Genomic DNA, 20,805 nt, shown 5'->3' on the forward strand with positions numbered 1-20,805 from the left:
CCACCCCGCGATCCCCCTTGCGCCGAGCGGGGCAGAGGGAGCCGGCAGCCGCTCCCCGCCTCAGCAGCAGCCTCCGGCCATTGCCGAGCGGTTCCGGACTTTGCCGAACCTCTCCCCCTTCTGGCCGGGCTGCGCCGGCGGCAACGTGGCAACTGCTGCCGCCGCCCGCCCCCGCCTCCCGCGATTCAAACACAGAACCCTCGCCTTGCCTCGCCTCGCCGGCAGGCAGCCAATGGGCGGCCGCCCGCCGCACAGATCGAAAGGAGGCTGCACCAATCACGAGGCGAATTCATGTCAAGCGACCAATGAGAGTGAGAAGACTGCGGTCCCGGGAAGCCGCGCCCCGCCCCGGCCCGCCCGCGGAGCGCGGCCTCCCGTCAGAAGAGGTGGGTCGGTGCCGCTGGAAGGGGCGGTGGTCGCTGGCGCTCGGGAGCGGTGATGGCGGGGAGCGGCTGCTGAGAGATGCCGGCTGCGGCTTACGGCGTAGTAGGGCTGGCGCAGCCCACAGTGGGACAAGTGGGACTTGGCTTAGGGAAAGCCGGGGCTCGTAGTTGCCCGGCGTTGGGAGCGCTGAGGGAAGAGCCCGTGAGGAGGGACCCGGTGTGGCGTCCAGGTGCGGGGCGCCTCTCCCCGGAATGCGGGAGGGGAGGGCGGAGCGGGGCGCCTGCAGTCCGCAAAGGGCTGGCTCCATCCCCGCACCTCGGTCGAGCGGCCGCCGCTCGCTCTCGCCTCTTTTCCACACAAAGCGGAGGGAGCCGTGTTTCCTGTCCTGCTGAGAAAAACGAACCCAACTTCCCCATTCTTTGCAGACGAGCCCTTCCAAAGGTGCAGTCCTGCGGGCTCCCCGCGCACCGGCCGGTGCCTCAGCCCTGCTCCTCCGTGAGCACCCTGAGCCTTTCCCCTCAGCGCTCCCCTCGGGACCAGCAGCGCGTTTATTCTGCCTTCCTTCTTCATGTGGTGCCAGTCACCTCAGAAGGATGAGGAAGAGCCGTGTGTCCAACCAGTCCGGGCTGTGAGCATTGCACAGCGGGATGGACCCAGAACGGCAGAGCAGGATCTCAGCTAGTGCGCCTCAGGCAGCGTTTGCTATTATCTCTCGGAACCACTTTTCTTCTTTAAGCTCTTGTTCTAATTTCTCTTAGCAGTTGTCATCCTGCTCTGGGAGAAGCGCAGGTAATGTCACACTGCATCTCGAACTTTTGGCCTCTGAGTATTAACACAGCTGTAACCATTAGAAATTTCTGAAACCGATTTGCCTTCTGTGAGTCACAAAATGTGCACCTGTGCTTTAACCTGCTCAATATAAAGGCTGACTATTAAGAAGAGGGAGAGGATGCTCATGCATGATTTCATTGTAGTGCTATTAAAGGGAACATCTGGGGAAGGAAGTGTGGTACCTCAACTTCTAATTGAACCTATTTCATAAACAAGGTGCAGGGGCAGATGTACCAATTAGGGCAGAGTTGTGTCAGATCCTGCATATTACAATTAGTCATGGTACTAGATGCCAGTTTGTGCATTGTTAGAAGATTTTTGTTGAAGAAATTGCAAATATCTTTCAAATTTTCTGAAACTGAGGGGACCATTTTTTATTTGTGTCAGAAGGAATTGAGTCAATTTAGAAATGACTGCTGGCAATGTTAGTGTGAAGCACTTTTATTTCTGGTGCTTGTGGAATTTGAAGGAAAGTAGTCTCCCAATTCTCCATTTTGAAAACCTGTGCAGGGTGCTCCAGGTAGAAATAGAGGTGAAATGTCTGCCTTTCTAAAAGCCCTAATACCCACTATATAAATAATTTCATTAAGTATATTTGTAAAGACTTGAACAAACGTGACTCTTGTCAATAACATACTCCTTGTAATGACTTTCATATTAGTATCAAACTTATTTTTTAAAAATATTTCAACTGTACATCTTTTCAATAATTCAACATTTTCTTCATTTTAGGTTTCTCAGTAAAAGATTATGAAACCAAACTTGCTGCAAAATTTCATCCCCTGAAAATCATAGTGTCTTTACAAATGTAGAAAAATAAGTTTGAAGATATACATTATGGTCATTCTCAAATATTAAAAAAAAAAATCAGTCTTATTCTTAGAATTAAATTTGCTTTAATAAAACAAATCCTAGGGTTCCAGCTGTTTGTCAGCTTGATTCTGTGCTACAGAATGAAGTTACCTACTTTTTACATCATGTTTCATATCACAGCATCTTACATATATTTTGAAAAGTGCATCCACAGTTCATTTGCTCTTCAAGAGTTGATTCTCTGTGTTGGGGGATGGAAAAGCTGCCTGTTCCACCTTCCCCAGTCCCTACCTGGTTTGTGGCTTTTGTGTGGTCCTTGCCTGGTGATTCGGAAGTTCCTCCCTTCCTGTACTGCAGCCTCTCTTCAGCTGCCTTGTAAACCACAGGAAGGCTGGAAACAGCCTTGGCTTTCATTTCCTGTTTCTTCCATGGTTATTTTTATGAGGAGTTCAGGGAGCTGCTTAAAGAGCTGCTGATCAAGCAGATATTCAAACTAGATATTTTGATGGATAGGTGAAAATTGCATTTAGGGTAAAATTATTAATATGCAGAGGAGCAAAGTGTGAACTATTGACGTAAAGCAGGTTGTAAACCTTTGTATAGTAAGACTGAAATTTGAACTTGAGGTATCAAAATTATTAGCAGGCAGCTTCCTTCAACAGATAAAAATTTAAAAATAAGTTTAATAAAAATTAAAAACAGATTCCTGGAATTAATGATATATTGGGCTTATAGAATCAAGTATAGTTAAGGGCTACTTTTAGGGAGCTGTTAAAACAGATTTAAAAGGTAGAGTTTCCCTGGAGCTGGTTCTTTGCATGGCATGGTTTACACCAAACATGCTAAGGTAATTGATGGAAAAGGTCAGCATCTTAACAATTTGTTGGCTGAATATCTGATTAATTGTTTAAAAAAATCTGTATTCTTGGGCTGAGTCTCTGTTATTTGGGCATACATAAAATGCTGTGTGTGCCACTTGCTACATTTTATTTGCATTCAGTCTCCATACCATCAAAATCTTAATTTCAAGGTATTTTGTTTTAATTGTTTTATGGTTTATTAGGTGAAAATATTGATTCTTTGACTACTTAACAGTTAGTATCTTAAAACAGAAGGGCAAAACTTGGTATTAGTTTTGAAATAAATATTCAACTATGTGCACACTGCATTTGACATTCATAGCATTGGAATACATAAGGAGTTGAGTCACTTCATTCCAACACAGTCCATAATTTTAAGAATAGCTAGCAAGAAAGATCTAAAATGTATGCAGTTACTTTGAACTCTATACCAAGATGAGTGTTTGCAATAGCAGGTTTTTAAGTGGAGTCTATAAATAAGCTAGGAAGGGTTTATTTTAAATTTTTGTCTACTTGCTCCATTGACTTTTAAGTACTGATTATACTTAGAAATGTCACCTAATAACTTATTATTTTGGGCTTAGTGTCTTATAACTCAGTAAAATGTGTTTCTGATTTTAAAAAATGGGCAAATTTTCCTCCAATAATCCATTTCTGCACCTCTAAAACAAGCAAATCCCCCATGTTATTTTAATTTGAAAAAATATTCTACTAATTGTTGTAATTCTCTTTTGAAACTTGAGGAAGAAGAAAGCTGTACTCTTGGAAGATGAAGATTCGTTGGGGAATTCATTCTAATGCATTGGCATATTCCATGACTACCTTAGGTGCTGGAATGATGAACAGTATTTTTAATTTCTACTATGTTAAGCTTTTCCTAAACCGATACAAAATTTCAGAAACAGCATTTCATATAGCACAGGTAATGTACAATGGAATATTTTGATTACCATGTTGTGCTATACATCAGTGTTATTACAACAAAGTGATTATTTTAATGACAGATTAATTTTGGAATCATTGCAATTAATTAACAGTAAATTATCTTTGACTTTAGCTAATCCATAAGCAATGGAACTTACACATAAAGCACATCGTTTACAGTCTATTAAGTAAAAATCTCCAGACTTAATTGCTGAAAAGATGTTTGATAGCTTGAAGTAATTTTCTGAACTGATCTTGCACCTCAGCTCCATAGATAAGTTTGACATTAGTCCTTTCCTATGAACTGTTAAAAGTCCTTAAATACAGCATTTATCCTGTGAGTCATTATCCATGTGAGTAACTGTTGTTGTAAATGGTCTCCTGAAAGTAATGGGCCAGCTCATGTTTTGAATGAACTTGCTGTGAGAATAATATTTGAGCTTTGCAGGATGAAAGCTCAGATATATAAGGTTTTGAAAGAGTGGAGTCTTAGAGACAGTTTTTTTCACATGCAATTGGTCACCTACCTGCTTATTCATCTTATTTTTTCAGAATTTTTATGAATCTATGAATACCGATAAGAATTTGTTTTGGAGTCTGTTTTGAGCTGAATAGCTTTTCTATGTATTTATTTATTTATTGTCTGAACAGAGGTGTGAGGTACTTTGACCTCCAGTGCTCTATAGGCACCAAACTCCGGAGCTCTTAGGCTCCTACTTCGTCGGGTTAACTTAAATAAGCAAGCAGATAATAGTTAAAAAGGTTATTTATTACAAAGCATATCTTGTTACAAAGCACATCAGTCTCAACAGTACACAGACAAGCAATGGCAAAGCAGCTAGCAAATGCAGTGGCAATAAGCAAATGGCTAGAAGCCAGAATTGCTAAAAGCACCAACTCTCCCCAACACAAACTCTTATATAGGATTTTTCCAACAAGCTAAGACACAAGCTTGGACCACCACTCCTTAACCTATTAGAATTCCAGTTTATTAGCACACCAGGTTACACATAGAACTACACATACAATTTATCTTGTTCTAAGAAATGTAAGCAATATTCTTACTATAGCTCTATTATGACTAACTCCTGTGTACAACTGTGGGCCTGGAGCCTCTACTGGAGATACCAGTGTGTTTGAAGCTTCACTAGAACACTCACTGCTACTGTGGCATTTGAAACCTTTCACTTACTAAAAGCATTAGAACTCACCCTAAAACTACTAACTTACTTCTACTTAAATATCTACTTTATGTGTGAGTGGCTTAATATACTTCAGTCCATCCAAAGGCTTTAATTCAATCCCTGCTCCTTGATTCCTCCCTGAAGGATTCAGAGAATCCCCTGACTCACTGACTCCAACATAGAGGTTTATTTTAAACAACTGCTGTTTGTGTAACCTCTGTAGAAGAATGACAGCAGTGACAAATTCCCTCGTTCGCGGCAGGTTGTGTTCATGATCTGGAACACCATCAACGATCCCCTCTTTGGGTACATCCAGGACAACTCCAGGCTGAAGTGCTGCGCCAGGCGCCAGTTCTCCATTTTGTACGGAGCCCCTCTGTACGGGCTGGCCTTCCTGCTGCCCTGGTTCCCCTGGAGGCACTACCAGGAGGGGGACTGGGTCAGCGGGCTGCACCTCACCGTGGCGCTCTGCGCCTTCGACGGGCTGCTGACCTTCGTGCTGCTGGCGCAGTGCGCGCTCTTCGCCGAGAGCTCGCCCCAGCACGAGAGCAGGCTGCAGCTCATCCAGTACAGCCAGGTGGCAACGCTGATCAGCTCCACCAGCGTTCTCTTCTGTGGGCTGGTGTCTGATAATATGGAAAAGTTCACTTATTTTCAGGCTTTCACTGTTCTGATCGCGGCGCTGGCCACGGCCTGTATGTGCTTCACAGGTAAATACAGCACGAGTCAATATGAGCACAGAGAAATTCACGCAGAGGATGCTAATCTGGAAACCAGTGATGGAGCTTTCTCCTTGGCCTCAATAGTCTCATTGACCAAACAGATCATGACAGAGAAGAACTTCCTGTGTTTTGTAACAATGAACTTCTTCCAAGTCTTCCACCTAGCCTTCTACAACAATTTTATGATGATCTTTGCGGATAATCTTATTCCTAAGGATGTCCTTTCTTCCTCAGTAAGAAGTATCATGTATGGAGCGGGTTTTATTTGTCCTCAGGTAGGCAGTTATGCTTCTTTATTTCTAAATATGAAAACCTGGTGTTTTAGTAGTTCACGGTCTCCATTTAACACTTGAAAAAATGCTGTATTTGGCATAAGGCCTTGGCCAAAATGAGAACTGAATCTCACTCCCCATTTCTCTAGAAGAAGAAAGTACCTTTGTGCAGGCTGACCAAGTGTAAGAGGTAGAGAGCAGACAGACAGGCTGGTAGAATATCTGTTTAAAACAATGTGAGACATGAGTAGCAAGGAATGAATGTTTTGTATCCTCCTCCAGTGCTTATAATACCTAAGCATAAAGGAATGAAAAACATGGCCAAGATCAAACGTTTCAAAAAGCAAAGTCCACAGAATTCTGAATTATTTTTTGTTTTATTTTGTTTTCTAATACTGTGTATTACAAATTAAAGACTAAGCTCTTCTTCAGGAAATAAGCTGCACAAAATACCAGAAAAAAACTATAAAGTATGAAAAGCATTGTTAAAATATGTGGCATCTAAGTCGTGAAAACCAAACAAAATTCTAAATAGCTGCTTTTGGAGAATAATAAATTCCCATTTATTTTGTTGTGTGGTCTCTTGGTGAGCAGTATTTATAGGAAAGAGAGACATGCTTTTAAGGGCCTAGTCAGGGATGAGGGGAGGAGTAATGAACTAATAAGAGAAAGAGAACCCAAAAGAGTAATATGTGAGAGCAAGAAAAGCAGCAAAAGTATATCCCATAGAATGTGGCCTTACTTGTCTGCAGTAAATAAAAATTGCCTCTGTTCATTGCCTTCTTACTTCTTTCTCTAGATTCTTAAAAACTTTCTCTGTGTTTACTCCTTGGATGTTGAAAGTCAGGATACTCAAAATATGAGTATCCTGACATTCATTGTAGGTGCTGATGGTGTTCAGAATTTTCTAAAATCGGACTATAGATTCATTAAATTGTTGTGGATTTTGATAAGTAATATGTATAAGAAGATAAATAAAAGTGAGCAAGTGGAATTTACAGCTCAGTTTCAGTTCCCATTTTGGCTTTTGCATATAAAACATACAGATCCTGAATATACCTTCTGTTCCTAACTCCTAACTATCTATAATTTTAACTTTTGTCCTTATCACAGGTTTAATAGTTTGGGGTTTTCCCCTGTACCTCAGGCAGTTAGATAATGAATTTTGGAAATAAATCAGAAGCTAGAAAAGCTTAAATAATTTTACATTTAATATATAGCAATCACTTTTATTGATAAAATCAGTGTGACAGTGTGAAAAGAACAATCTTTCAGAAAATGCGTCTCTGCCTGGTCCCCAGAGACTCTTTGTCTAGAAGGTCACTGAACCATAGAGGGTTTGCTGTGACCTTATTTTTCTCAGGTTTTGTCCCTTTGAGCTCAAGATACAATAAGAGAATTCTCTGATGGCAATGTCCTGAACTTCACCTACTGGAAAAACACCCGACCCTTGTAAAATAAAGTTCCTTTTTATGAACTCTGCTTCAGTGGCCTCTGCTAAACTAGAATTCAGCTTCTGACTTAGGTTCCTTCTAGTAGTGGATGTGAGGAGTACAACCTGCCCACAAGGAAAACGTTGCTGTAACAGACAAACAACTTTGAATTTGCATCATTGTTAGTATTTTCCTTACAAACACACAGTCTTAGAGACGTGCAAGTAGTGAGGAATTTTCTAAGTCATAAGTACTTCCTGAGACAGGGTTATTTTGCAATTACAGGGAGACAGGAACATGGTGTTTACAACAGCAGGCCTTAAATGATCTCTTAGTATTTCTAGTGGAGGCACTTTTCAGCAAGATCTCTGAAAACAGCCAGGGGGAAGAATATGTTTTAAATTTCTTATAACAAAATGTTTTTCTTATACCAACTTTCCAGATTTGTTTTACCTCCTTGATCAAGTAGAAATCTTGAGCTTTTTACAATAGCATTTGCCATGGTAATCTTTGTCTGACCATAGCATCCTGGTTTTATTTGTTATGTTAAAGCAGTTCAGTGTGGGAACAATTGTACAAGGAAAATTCTTTCCTGTTCTTCATCTGAATATTACACAGAAGAAAGGAGAAAATGTGGATCTTTATACAGTTTGTATATTTGTGACAGAGATGAGGACCATGCAAATGGTGACAAGGGCCCATATAATAAAAAGAACATAATTCATTAAAGAATGCCCTACTGAAAGTGAAAAGTGAGGAATAATGTATAAGAATTTAAATTTTGTTCATACTATAATCAGCACTTAACATCATTTTCATGAGTTAGCCAGTCACTAGATTCTCAGAATCTACTCCTTGCCAAGACTGGCAAAATTAAAACTCAGCCATGCACAAGCACTGGCCTCTGCCTTTCTCTGCTTGCTAGGAAAGCCTCTCTCTAACTTGCTTAGCTAAAGCTGTCCTGGTGAGTTTGCTTTGCCAACTTAAAAGTCATGCTTGATTTCTATAAATGTCAATGAAAATAGTAATATTAATGAAAAAGCAATTACTGAAAATACATCTTATCAGCAGTTAAATGGCAAGATCCTTGATTTACAGTTATCATACTGCAAAGCAGCATATATAAGGGATGTTTAAAAGTAAAGATCATGAGCATTAAATAATAGTTAGGCATTGTGGGAAGCAGTGTTTCCCTCAGAATATAGCAGTTCTTAGTGGCTAATTTTTGAGTGAAAGGAGACTGTACCTAGCAGAGGTAGCATAGAATGAGCCAGCAGAGAGTTGTCTTTGTTCAATTTCTATTTTTTTTTTATTGTACTTCTTAAAAAGGGTCATTGTTTGGTTGGTTTTTTTGTTTCCTTAAAGGTATTAATTATGTCAGGTGTGTGTTTTATAGCTCTCCTAATGCTGAGACACTGTACTGTATCTTTTCATCCTGTTGTGTATATATTATCTTTTCAGTGCCTTGTTCTTCTCAGTCATGCTTCGTTGAAGAAGTTTGGTTATTACAGACTTATCTTATTTTCGTTTTACTATGAAGGAGTAGCTGCTGCTGTCATGTGTCTTCTGGGGCAAGAACACTATTATCTGCTGGCATTTTATGTCACAACAAACATGTGAGTAAATCCACTCCCCTGTTCATAGACACAGCTGAAATACTTCTAGCAGAGTAGACACTTGCTTTTATTACCATGAAGATTCTGCCTCTGCTTTCATGGTTTTCATTCTGTTTCACTTCTCAAAAAAGTTGAAACTCCAGTTACAGCATTTTTTTTTTCTCCCAGCTTTCATTTTATTCTGTTTCAGCTTTTATTTTCTGCTTGAAATAAAAAAGCCTAAAATGCAAACAGCAATTATGGTTTGCAGGCACAAACTTTAACCTGAGATGCAAAGGAAGGAGAATCTCATGTTTTCCACAGACATGGAAGAGCTCAGCAGAGGAACTGAGTCCCATTTCCAGTGGTGCTCAGTAGTAAGATGCCAAGCAGTAGTGTTTTCACCTAAGTATATAAAGATACATGGAAAACCTTATTTCAAGATAAAGAGCTGTTTGTATCAGAATATTGTTACAGCAGTTTGGTTTTATTTCTTCATGTTCTCTTTCATTGTTGTCTTTCCACATGTTCTTTCCTGCCCTCCTTTGTCTTTCCCTCTCCACCCTGTTTTCATTCTTATTTTCAGTATTGCAGTTGTGGGCTACTCTAACACTGAATTGTGTGAACAATAAATTGAATTTCGTTATCTGCATGTTTTAAATGATGAAGATGTGTTTTGATTTCTCCAAGAAAAAATTCTGAGGTACCTAAAGACTGTATGTTTAAAGTGCTAGTTGTTCAAAGTACCTTGTTAGTAAAAGCTCATCACTCCCAAAATTTAATAAGACACAGAAATTGTAATAATTGAGTTTATTGTTTCATTTGGCTATTTGTTGAGAATCAGCTTTGCATGTGTGTGTTTTAATGCATATCTATATACAGCAATATACACTGTAAATACATATACAGGAATGCATGTAAATTATTCTTTCTCTTCTAATTCTTCCACCTTGAAGTTTATCTTCCACATGGTCATGCCTTTTCCAGATTTCAGGAGCAAATTTACAGTTTCCCTTTTTATGAGGTGTTTCTTCTCTTTTGATCATTTAAAATGACATTTACTGATAATGTAAATTTATTGTCAAAGTATTCACAACATTTTATACCAATGTCCAGAAAAAAAAAAAAAAAAGAAAAGAAAACCCCCCTACTTTTAGGTTTGCATATTAATTTCTAATTCTCAACTAAGAACAGATCTGGTAAAGCTTTAAGATAGATCACCATGTTTTAAAGAACATCTCAGCTTTGTGTGTTTGCAGAATATTGGTGTTGGTGTGTTTGTGTTAGAATGTCAGTTTCATTATAAAGTGAATATAAGAACTATGAACATTTCAATATTTTGTTTTTCTTTAGGGTAATTGTGCAAGCTTCATTTAGCTTGTTCAATTTGCCTTTGGCAGATATTGTTGATGCAGATTTAATAAAGCACAAGAGGAGGTATGTCAGTCATTTCCATTTTTTAAACATGCTGTTTGCCTTGTTACTCATTGGTAGTAAATTATGTCAAAGTAAAGACGGTAAATGATATGGATCCTTGATACAGAAGTACTTTTTGTGAGACCAACTTAGCATAAGTGAAGATCAGAACTTGAGTAAAGTTTCCTGCAGTTACTTCAGAGTCATTTCAACAGATTATTAGGTCATTTCTCTTTTTTTTTATACTATAATATAAGCCAAGCCCTTCCAAATTTTGTAGCTTTATTTTTGTTGGCTTCAACTGTAACCAGACACATCTATAATCATGTATGGAGTTTTCTGAATAAGGCTTTTTCAAGATGGAAAAGGTGTTAAGAAAGCTTTGCCTATGCTAGGTAAAGGGCAGATTTCAAAGTCTAACTGATTCCTTTATCTCCCTGAAATAAAAGTGATAAAACCTGCTGCAGAGTAGCATATTGCAATTCATTGATCTTTTAGATTTTTATCAAAGTGCACATAACTTCCTGTTGGTTCCATCAACTGTTATGTAAGTGTAGATTCAGTCCTGTTAAAGAACTTGCCCCTCAAAGGGAAGATCTGTTGCTTTCATGAGGAAAAAAATGCCTCATTTTCTGGCCTATGCATGCAAAATCTTCAGTTGTAATTTATTCTTCATGCACTGTTCAGTCTAATTTTACTTCAGTAATTACTCAAAGAGCACAAAGTTGAATTAAAGTACAAGTCACATCAGAATTGGAGCCAAGCTGTGTCTCTGTATATATACTTACATATGTATATATATCTATACATACACACACCCCACAGAGGTTTAAACCTGTAATTTCTAAATTTAAATTTCATTATGAGAGTAGATCTCTTTGCTATAATGTATGAACTAGATAAATCTAAGGATCATGATATTTAGCATTTGCATATTAACAGGATGTCAAGCTTTCTAAAATCACAATTGTAATTAATATACTAATAAGTTTGTGTTGTGCATTAATTTGTTTTTTCCCCAAATATTTTAGATTACCACTTTCCTCTATGGTTTTTGGTACCAATGCTTTGTTTACCAAGCCTGCCCAATCTTTGGCTCCAATGATTGTGGTTACAATACTGAATCATTATGGATATTACAACCTGAATAATGTACCTGGTCATCCTGATATAAGGTGAGTTCACTTTATATCTTAGAAAATAACATTAAATACTCCTGTAATCTAAATAACAAATTAATCAGCAATTAGTTTGCATCAACTGCACTTCAAAAACATAAACACTTTAAAAATACTTACCAGTTGTTTTTGTTTGTGTAGAAGAACAAATGTTTTTAAAAGAGTAAATAATTTATTAAACAATATACATGAGGGTATCTACCTAATTTTGGAAAGCAAAGGATACATGGAAATGTATCCTTTCATCCCCTGGCTTTTTTCAATTAAAAAAATGTTTGAGATCACCTAATAGCTCTTATTAAGATACATGTTGTCCTGGCATCTGCATTTTGTTTACCTCATAAACCTACTTCCTTAAATATATAATATATATAATTTCTAATCAGATCTTCTTTTGCCTCAAGTAGGAGTGTATAATTTTGGCTCCAGTGCTCCTTACCATTCTAATGCTAATGATTTCATTGCAGTCCCTGGAGACCTTAATACAGCATAAAGCTGTGGTTGCTGGTTACTTGGACATGTGTTGGCTTTTATAAAAATAAATTTAGAGGGAATAACCACACTGAAAGGGTCACAGGCTGTATTTATGACTATGAGGAGGAAGTGGCAACATAAGGAATAACAGAAGTCAGGGCTAAATGGAAAAATCAGTCCTGATTAGGATTTACTTGAGGGAACAACATGCAAATCCTGAGAGCTACATAGCCCTCCTAAACTTTTAGTAAAAACCTAAAGGAACAAATAAACACAGTTTTATATGAGCTTTTGTGGAGATAGTTCCTGAGGGAGAGAGGTCTGGTTATGTATCACCTAAGGTTAGAAGAACATTTTGTATTTGAGGAATTTTCTAAAAAATGTATGAGGACAAGCATGACATAAAAGAACAACAGGTGGTCTTCAAAATGCATCCAGACAGAAGCAAAGGCAGCTTAAGTTTCAGATTATGTGTGAGAACAGCTTATTTTAATGCATTCTGTGGATAGTGAGATGATGTGAAGAGGACATGAACTTCATTATAATAAGATGAGTGATTTTTGCAGAAGAGTGGTAGCTTGAACTGGATGTGGATATGAGAGGGCTGAATTTATTCATCTTGATGATCCAGAGAAATTCAGATTTGAAACATAAAAACTGCAGTTGTGATCCCTTTCAATCAGAGAAATGATCCCTTTGTGGATGGATTTTAAATCACATCAGTCATAAATCATTTTTGCCTGGTAAAGCCCCTGGATTATAGCAACAATAAATTTATTTTATAGAGAGTTGAAATACTTGGAATGTTCAATCTATAAAATATGTGTTTTCACTTGAGTTATACTGAAATTTTATTTGTTTCACTTGGGCCAGGAATAGCATAAAACATACAAAGCTGAGACTAGTGAATCAGAGCACCTGAAATAAATTGTGTATTTCCCTTGCCTATCCTTTCAAAAAGAATTTCCTAAATATTAAGCAGTTTGCCTGTATTTTCTGTATATTTAGTGTGAGAATGGGTTTTCCTTTGCTTGCAAATGGACTACAGGGTTGATACACAACCCAAAAAGACCAGAAATCTCAAATTTGTTTCTAGGGAGTCAGTTTGCCCTTGGCAATGTACTCAGACCACTGACTGAGCTAAAATTACTTATAGATATTAAAAACCTATTGGCTGATCTCGTTTTTCAGCCACAGGCAGACAGTTAAAGTACACTTGCCCCAGGAAAAAGTTGTTTTGAGAACAAACAGGAATTAAAATACAAGAGATTGTTTAAAATCTATCCAAACTGTTTTGGGGAATAAAAAGCATTTCACACATCTGAAGTATATAAAATGAAGTATTATGTCCCATGCCAATACAATCTCAGCTCTGTCCTTCCTCCTCCTCCAAAGCTGGCAATATCTATTAAGTGTTTTGGAAAGCATTTGCTTTATTAGGTGTAGTGGCAGTGAATTGTGAAGATAGCACAGAGGACCCTTATTCTGCATTAACAAAATGTTTGGGCCCTAAATAAATATGTCTGAAGAATTTCCAGCAATGTTGTTAACTGGGACAAGGCAGAATATGCAGTCTATACACTATTTGCTGCATTCTGAATTTTTAAAAATAATTTATTTTACTAACAATTATCACTTTTTCTTGAAGTTTTTTGTTCTTATTTGGGTTTGGTTTTTTTAGTTTGGCTTGATTTTTTTTTATTTGCTATGGAAAAGATGCCTAGTTTAAAACCTCCCTCTTCTGGAGAGCCACTGCAACTACCACCAGTTTCTCTTGAGAGTGCTTTTCAAATTCGTTCTTCAGAATAAAGTTATTTGGCAGCAATTCTTTATTATTTATTGAAGGCATTTTAAACTGTTAATGCTTTCATATTGAATTACTGAACTACCTGATATTCTGTTCAGAGTGATTTTAGGGCTGTTTAGGGAAACATTTTATGTTTTATTCCTGTGCATGTGAAAAAAAGGTAGAAATGGAAATTTCTGTAGTTGCTTGTTCAGCTGTAATTGTGATAAAATCCAAGCTCTGCTCTTGATTTATCCCAGTCACTTAATGAAATATTTTCCCATTCCTTGTTTTGTGTGTTATAGATATTTTTTCATAATTCCCTCAATAACTTAAAGTTTTACAGTACAATAGGTAATGTTATTTTCTTTAATCAGCATCATTCCAGTGAAACCAAACCAGGATTGCAGAGTGTGAGTGATTTTGCAGATGTTCTTTGTGTAAAGATGGAATAATGTTAGTACTGAAATCTGCAATGCTCTTTAGTGTGCAGAACAGGCCAAATGCAAGCCCCAACATCCTGTTAACTGTGTCTGAGTCCTGTTCTCATTGTTAGGTGGTTAAATAATGTGGCTGTGGCCTCCTGCTGGCACTGCTCCTGCCTGGAGTCCCTGGGGAAAGTTGTGCCAGAGCTGTGCATGCTGTGGGCTCCTTCCCCTGTAGGTGCACTGGAAATGCAGTTGGGTACAGGCCAGGAAACAACTCCACATGGTAAATTATTGTCACTGCCAATAAACATTGGCTATGGACCAGTGGCCTGCTAGTGAACACTTGCAGTCAGAAATGCAATTGCCCCAGTGATGAAGTGATTCACTTGTGAGCCTGGGGGCTTTTGTTTTCTTGTGTAGCATTAGCATGTACATGATGTGAGATAAACTGTGCTCCTTTATGAGCCTGTCTCTGTGGTAAGGACAGAATCAGGGCTTTGCTGGAGGTTGCAAACATTTCTTCTGTTAAAGCCAGTGAGACATGATTCTTTCATGATTCAGAGGAACTCTTAGGTTTTGTTCAAAAACTTGCTCAAGGTTTGGGGTATTTTTTGCAGATTTCAGGGGTTTTGGACCATGTCCATAGCTGTTCTGTGAGTCTCTTATCCCTGAATGCGAAGGAAAAAAATTAGAAAGGAACATAAACTGCCTCATGGAGAGAAAGTTCACTTAGGGGCTGTTTCTCAGCTTGAGTTGACTTTCCTGATATTTAAGTAATTAGAATCCCATAATTAACAGAATGCATGTAGATAATGATTCCAGCTACTAAATGAATGCCAAAATGCATGCTCTGAGCTGTCAGAAACCATACTGCTCATAGAAGAGACTCATTTAATTCCTGTATTTTCTTTCTTCATTCATATTTGCTGATGCTTTTATTTATTTTTCATTAGAGAAGATTTAGATGAGGAAATGCCATGCATTCATTAGAAAAAATGAATACTAGTGTTAATTTCACATGTATTCCTTCTATGGCTTGTATTATCTTGTAATAATTTAAAACCAAATGAAATAAGGCTTGATATTTCTAACAGCCCTTGAAACCACACCTGAATTTTGTGCAATTATCATTACTTCTGTCTAGCACTCAGCAACTAAAACAACCCACTATGTGGCTAGTTAGTAGCATGGATTTCAACTCAAATAAATTTATTTCATATTCAGATGTTTGCTTCTGTTTTCTACTTTTCTTTCTCTTCCAAACTTTTCAGTCTTACTGAAGCTTTTTGGATGCTCTGTTCTATAATTGGATGAAATTTCCTTAAGTTGATTTGTATATTACATAATCAGGAAAGTCCTGAACAGGATTTCTTAGGTTATATTAAAATTAACTCTTTGTGTGCTAATTGTCTAAATTCCTCCCAGCTAGAGAAAACAATATATAATACATATCTGTATGTAGAATTAGAAAATACACAAGATATTTCTATTTCTCTTGCTTAGAATTGACTGTACAGTAGCATGACTATGTGTTTATAATAGGAATGCTTTAAAAATAACTTGTTTAGTGACCATGGAAGTTAATCTTCATATTGAAAGCTGTGTTCTCATTTGTTTCAGCAGGTCATTTTTAGATCTCCATGATGCCATGTTCTACCTGGTCTGTTTGGTTCCCTTCTGCATTGCAGTCCTACAGATCCTGACCTGGACTCCCTTTTCCATCCAGAACAGCCACCTGGCAGCTCCACAGTAAATATGGAACCAGTGGTCAGTGCATCTCCTGCTGAACCACAGGAGGGTTCAGTAAGTTTTTCATGTGAAAAAGCAAAATCACACTGTGAAACACAGTTTGAGCTGTGTCAGTAAAGCTGCATTTTCAGTCTCTGAAGACTGAGAGTCACATTCAGCCTTTATGCTGGGCCTACAGAAGTTTTTCCTAGTTTAGTTGCTTTCTGTTAATGGGTTTCATCCTTAATTACTTAATTTAAAGTAATTTCGGGTATATAATGATTCTTCTTAATTCATTTGAAGAAAGGATATGGCAGATCAGGGAAAGGGATCCAACCCAGCACCTGGAATTCAAGGGAACTGTATTTTCTGAAGCTTGCTGGTGGATTGATTTTGCCATACTGATAAAATGGCAGATCTCTGAAGTTAATCTGGAAGATCCCAGTGGACATTCCTTGTGGATGGCAGGGAGATGAAGAGAAAAATTGAGATGGTGTCTAGCTGGCCAGTATCAAGAAAAATCTGACAGCTACCATGGGAAGAGCCAAGAGTAATGAACTACCCTTTGAAAGACTGTGTAAAGCTAAAGAAGGAAAGGATTCAGGTGCTGTTCAGTGTTGCTCAATAAGGAAAAAGTTCCATAAGTCCTCACTGGCTTTCCAAATCGCTGGTTCATGGAAGGTCAGTGCAGTTTTCTGGCTTTAAATGGGAAAATAATTTTGAAGGTATTCTATAATTAGTGCTTCATACAGAATGTCATTGTGGCAAGGACAGCATTAGTCTGTGGTTGTAGGGTTCAGCTCTTGGACAAATGTAAGCACACACAGTTACTAAACCAGGCTCTACCTGTTCAGTGGTGTTACGTTGACAAACTCATTTCGTGTGTGACAATTTAATTTCTGAATCATCCAGTTGAAATTAGTTAATTTCTGATTAATTCTTATCAGTTAAGATTTTCATGGAATCCTGTGATTTTTATAAAATAAAGGGTTTTTGACAAAATTTCAGAAACATTGAGTCCTCTTCATTTCACACACTGTAGTGATAAGACACATTAGCATGTGTACAGTACTCCCATTTAATCAATATTATTCTTCCTCCGATATATCCATGCTGTAATTGTGCAGTGATAAATACCTTTAGCATAATACAATCACTGCATTTTTGTATTTTGTTGTGCCTGGGCAAACACAGTTTTAGTAGCACCTTTCTTAGAGAGTGCCACTTAAAAGTCCAAGAGCACTGGGTGGATCCCAGTTTTAAAGGGCTGAGCCAGCTGACTTTCAAGGCTTTGCACTTACTGTGACAGGTAACTTGGAAAATAAAGCACTGTAAGAAAAGCTCTGCATTTTGGTGAACACCAGCATAGTTTAATGAAGAAGCTGGAGATCTGAAATACCAGAGTTGAAAAAAACCATTCATTTGTGCCTTGACTTTTCCATTTGCAGAGCAGAAATAACATCATTTCCTTGTGTGAAGTGCTTTCAAGGCAATGAATGAAAAAGTGGGAGATCATCATTAAATATTTAGAAATCCAAATGAATCCTTTGATAGGAATATGAAGATTTATGTTAAAATGTAAGTAGCCAGACCTGTGGTAGAGTTTGAAGTTACCTTATCTGTTTTTTATCTATCTTGTTGGAAACACTGTTGTCTATTTGCCTTGTGCAAGCTAACAGCATTTTGTGAACATACAGCATCACTTGTGTAAATATTCTGTGGATAGGTAAATACAAATACCAGAGCAGATACAGCCTGTGTGTTTAGGTTTGGAATTTGAAAAGATTTCCTGCACTGTATGTATTTATTTTATGTCTGAAAGAAAGAAGCAGAAGTCAAAGGAACTTAAGTTAATATAATCTTTGATGCATTATATGAAAGTCTTCTCCATGACAGTTCCTTCAAAACAGTAATGACATAAAATAGTCTCTTTTTTTCTTTACTATTTCTGTATTTCCTAAATTTCCCTTGTTCATCCTATCCTCATGGAATATATATTTTTACATATACAATAAAATAATGTTATTGTACCAGAAATAGGGTTTGTTAGGTGACTATGTTAGTTATTTCTAAAAGTGAGTTATTAGAATATAGTGTACAACTGGAAGAGTACCATGCTATAAACCACTAATAAGTGGTTTTAAGAGTCAAAATAACATCAAGAATTCTTTGAAATCATCAGAATTATTTTTTTTCTGGAAAGTACATGGTAAAGTTACCATTAATTTGCTGAAATAAGAAAGGAGTAAGGAGTGATATGCACTGTTTAAATAGGCTTTACCATTTGCTGTATTCTCTATAATTCCTACAGGAAAAGTACATAATCTAAGATTTCTAAGCAAGACAGCCTGAAGATAGAAGACATTAACTGTAGACCAAACCAGTTTAGAAAAAAAATTCTGAGAAATACAATTAAAATTATTTAATACGTAAAATATTAATAATTTTCCAAATTTATTATGCACTATTCTCTCATTTGTCTGTCCTATTTCCCTTGCTATAGGGGCAGGAGAAATGTCTTTTCAGCATCAAAAGTCAATCTCAAAGAGGACTGGAAGAGTGCTTTAAATTTGGATGGAATTATGGGAATAGAAGTTTGGCACTGTGTGTGACTGACATTGCTTATTCTCTATTTCTCTGTCACCCACTAAACTGTTATCTTCTGCTAAACCTCCATGATTGGTTTTGGCTGTGAATCAAGTAAAGGATGATCAAAGGCAAAAGTTCAGTGTCTTGCAACAGCTGGTTTCCCTGCTTTCTCTCCTTATTAGCCAACAGTATCTGAGCTTGAACTCCCACTGATGGAAAAATGCCTCAATTTAATCTTGATAATTTAAGAGTGTCTAAAATGGTCTCATAGCTGATAAAGAGGCTATAAGTGTGTGTATAGTATAAAATATGAAATGCTGTGGTAAGCTCAGAGGAGAAATGTGATGCTTGAATCCTGTTCTCTATAAATTCTGAGAATATGGAACTTAATACACTGAATTAATTTTATTTATTGAAAATCAATAAGCAGTAGTGTCTGCTAGACTTAAAAGGTTTTTGCCCAATAGACACTAAAGAATGGTAGTCTAATATAGTAGTAATACAATATATAGTCAGTGATAGAGTGAAAATATTGAATAAATGACAACAAAGCATATTTAATTTTAAGTGAGGAAAAATGATGTTTTGTGGAGCTTACAGGCCCAACTCTTCTGGTCTTGTACAAAATCACCTTCCCAGCCTCCTGGTGCCCTGATTTTGGAACTGCTCAGTAATTCATGAATGTACTGTGTTGACATGGCTGGTAGGAATGTTTACATTTGAATACAGCTCTACAGCCTAACTGGGTGCTGGCAGGAAAGACAAGCAGGAAGGGGAAGGAATACTTCAGATAAGCCACATCTCCACCAGTACTTCTGGGCACTTCATTGCATAATTAGGCCAGCTCAGGGGGAAAAAGGCTCAGTAGTACATGCAGGGGAAAAAAATTCCAGCTGGTTTGGTACAAGAACACAAAACAGACTGGGGGGAGTTGTCCTGAAGGTCTGGATAACTGGGTTTCCTGGGTTACCTTTGGGGCAGAGGATTTTAGATATCTGTGTTTACCTTAAAGACCTCTTTCTGGTAATCCCTTTCTTGCTAATGTTCAAATAATAGAAGGGAAAGTTATCACTGCATTTTATTGGGACCACAAAGCAACAACAGCTGTGTTAAACCCTTTGGGTGTGTTTGGGACCTTTTCCACTCCAGGGATTCAATTGATTATAGAAATTTTCCATCAAGACAAAGGAAAAGAGCTCTCCAAATAGTGGAGCAGAAAGTAGGAAAAACAGTGATTATTCCATTATTTCTGGAAATCCTTTCCCAGCACACTAATTGAATGACAAAGCTTGCTTACACCACAAAAAATGGTGGTGTAATTTGTAAGTAATAAAAAAGTAAGTAAGTTAAGTAAGTAAAAAGTAAGTAATTTGCTGAGATTGTCCAGCAGCTGGTTACAGCTCCACCAGCTCATATGCAAATGACTGTACATCAAAATTATTACCTAAATATGCATGAACAGTGAGTTCTTTATGGCTTGTCAAGAGAAAAATATGCTGAGTGTACAACTACTGCATCAGAATAATAATGACAAATGTAACACGGGGTAGGAATTTTGAAAAATTCCATTAGCACCCAGGTTGTATGCTAACAATGCAAAGACAAAAGCTAGTACATTTAATTTATTTGGTATGCAATTAATTATCTGTATTTTCTATGTGATAAAACACAGATATGTTTTCCTGTGAAAAACATGTAACTAACCTAAAGCAATTTTGTTTACTGGTGTATAATACTGTGAGCAGACGTCTGTTTAAAAAGCATCAAATTTATCTTTTGTCATTTTGAATTTTGATTACAGAGTTGCTTTATTCCTGGAGGGAAAAAATAAACTTGTCTTTCTTTACAAATAAGAACAGGCATGGAAAGGAGCATCCTAATCCCAAGCCAAATAAAAACAGACCAAAAAGGCATTGTAGCCCATCTAGCTATTGGAGAGGAAAAACAAACCAAAATAATTTTCAGTGGAAATCTGTCCAAAGCTCTCAAGTCAAAAACTTTCCTCAAGGGGGTTAAACATCAGTGAACATGAACTGAACACAACAATCCTCTGACAATATTCTGTCGTTGCTCTGGTTTTGCTGATTTCCCAGGACAAGCAAATTTCATGGCTGTGATCAGAGGAGGTTCCAGGTAAAAGCCAGGATCCCGGGGGAGCTCTGGCTGCCAGTGCCACCCTTCTGGGAGA

At 37.7% G+C, this 20,805-nt stretch overlaps 1 protein-coding gene across 7 annotated transcripts; it reads left to right on the forward strand.

The window, feature by feature from the left end:
• The first annotated feature begins 178 nt into the window (after window positions 1-178).
• LOC130259082 (transmembrane protein 180-like) lies at window positions 179-18,060 on the forward strand. 7 transcript variants are annotated; one of them, XM_056503031.1, is made up of 8 exons: window positions 235-386; window positions 1,146-1,173; window positions 3,632-3,810; window positions 5,259-5,993; window positions 8,885-9,039; window positions 10,372-10,455; window positions 11,466-11,609; window positions 15,924-17,934. In XM_056503031.1, the coding sequence occupies exons 1-8, from the start codon at window positions 306-308 to the stop codon at window positions 16,051-16,053; spliced, it is 1,536 nt and encodes a 511-aa protein (XP_056359006.1). In that variant the 5' UTR covers window positions 235-305; the 3' UTR covers window positions 16,054-17,934. The 7 variants fall into 7 exon arrangements, with proteins under 7 accessions (XP_056359002.1, XP_056359005.1, XP_056359009.1 ...); XM_056503027.1 differs by lacking the exon at window positions 1,146-1,173 and having other exon boundaries at window positions 179-386; window positions 15,921-18,060; XM_056503030.1 differs by lacking the exon at window positions 1,146-1,173 and having other exon boundaries at window positions 179-386; window positions 15,924-18,060.
• The last annotated feature ends 2,745 nt before the right edge of the window (window positions 18,061-20,805 follow it).

Source organism: Oenanthe melanoleuca, chromosome 14, assembly GCF_029582105.1.
Source record: "Oenanthe melanoleuca isolate GR-GAL-2019-014 chromosome 14, OMel1.0, whole genome shotgun sequence".
NCBI lineage: Eukaryota > Metazoa > Chordata > Aves > Passeriformes > Muscicapidae > Oenanthe > Oenanthe melanoleuca.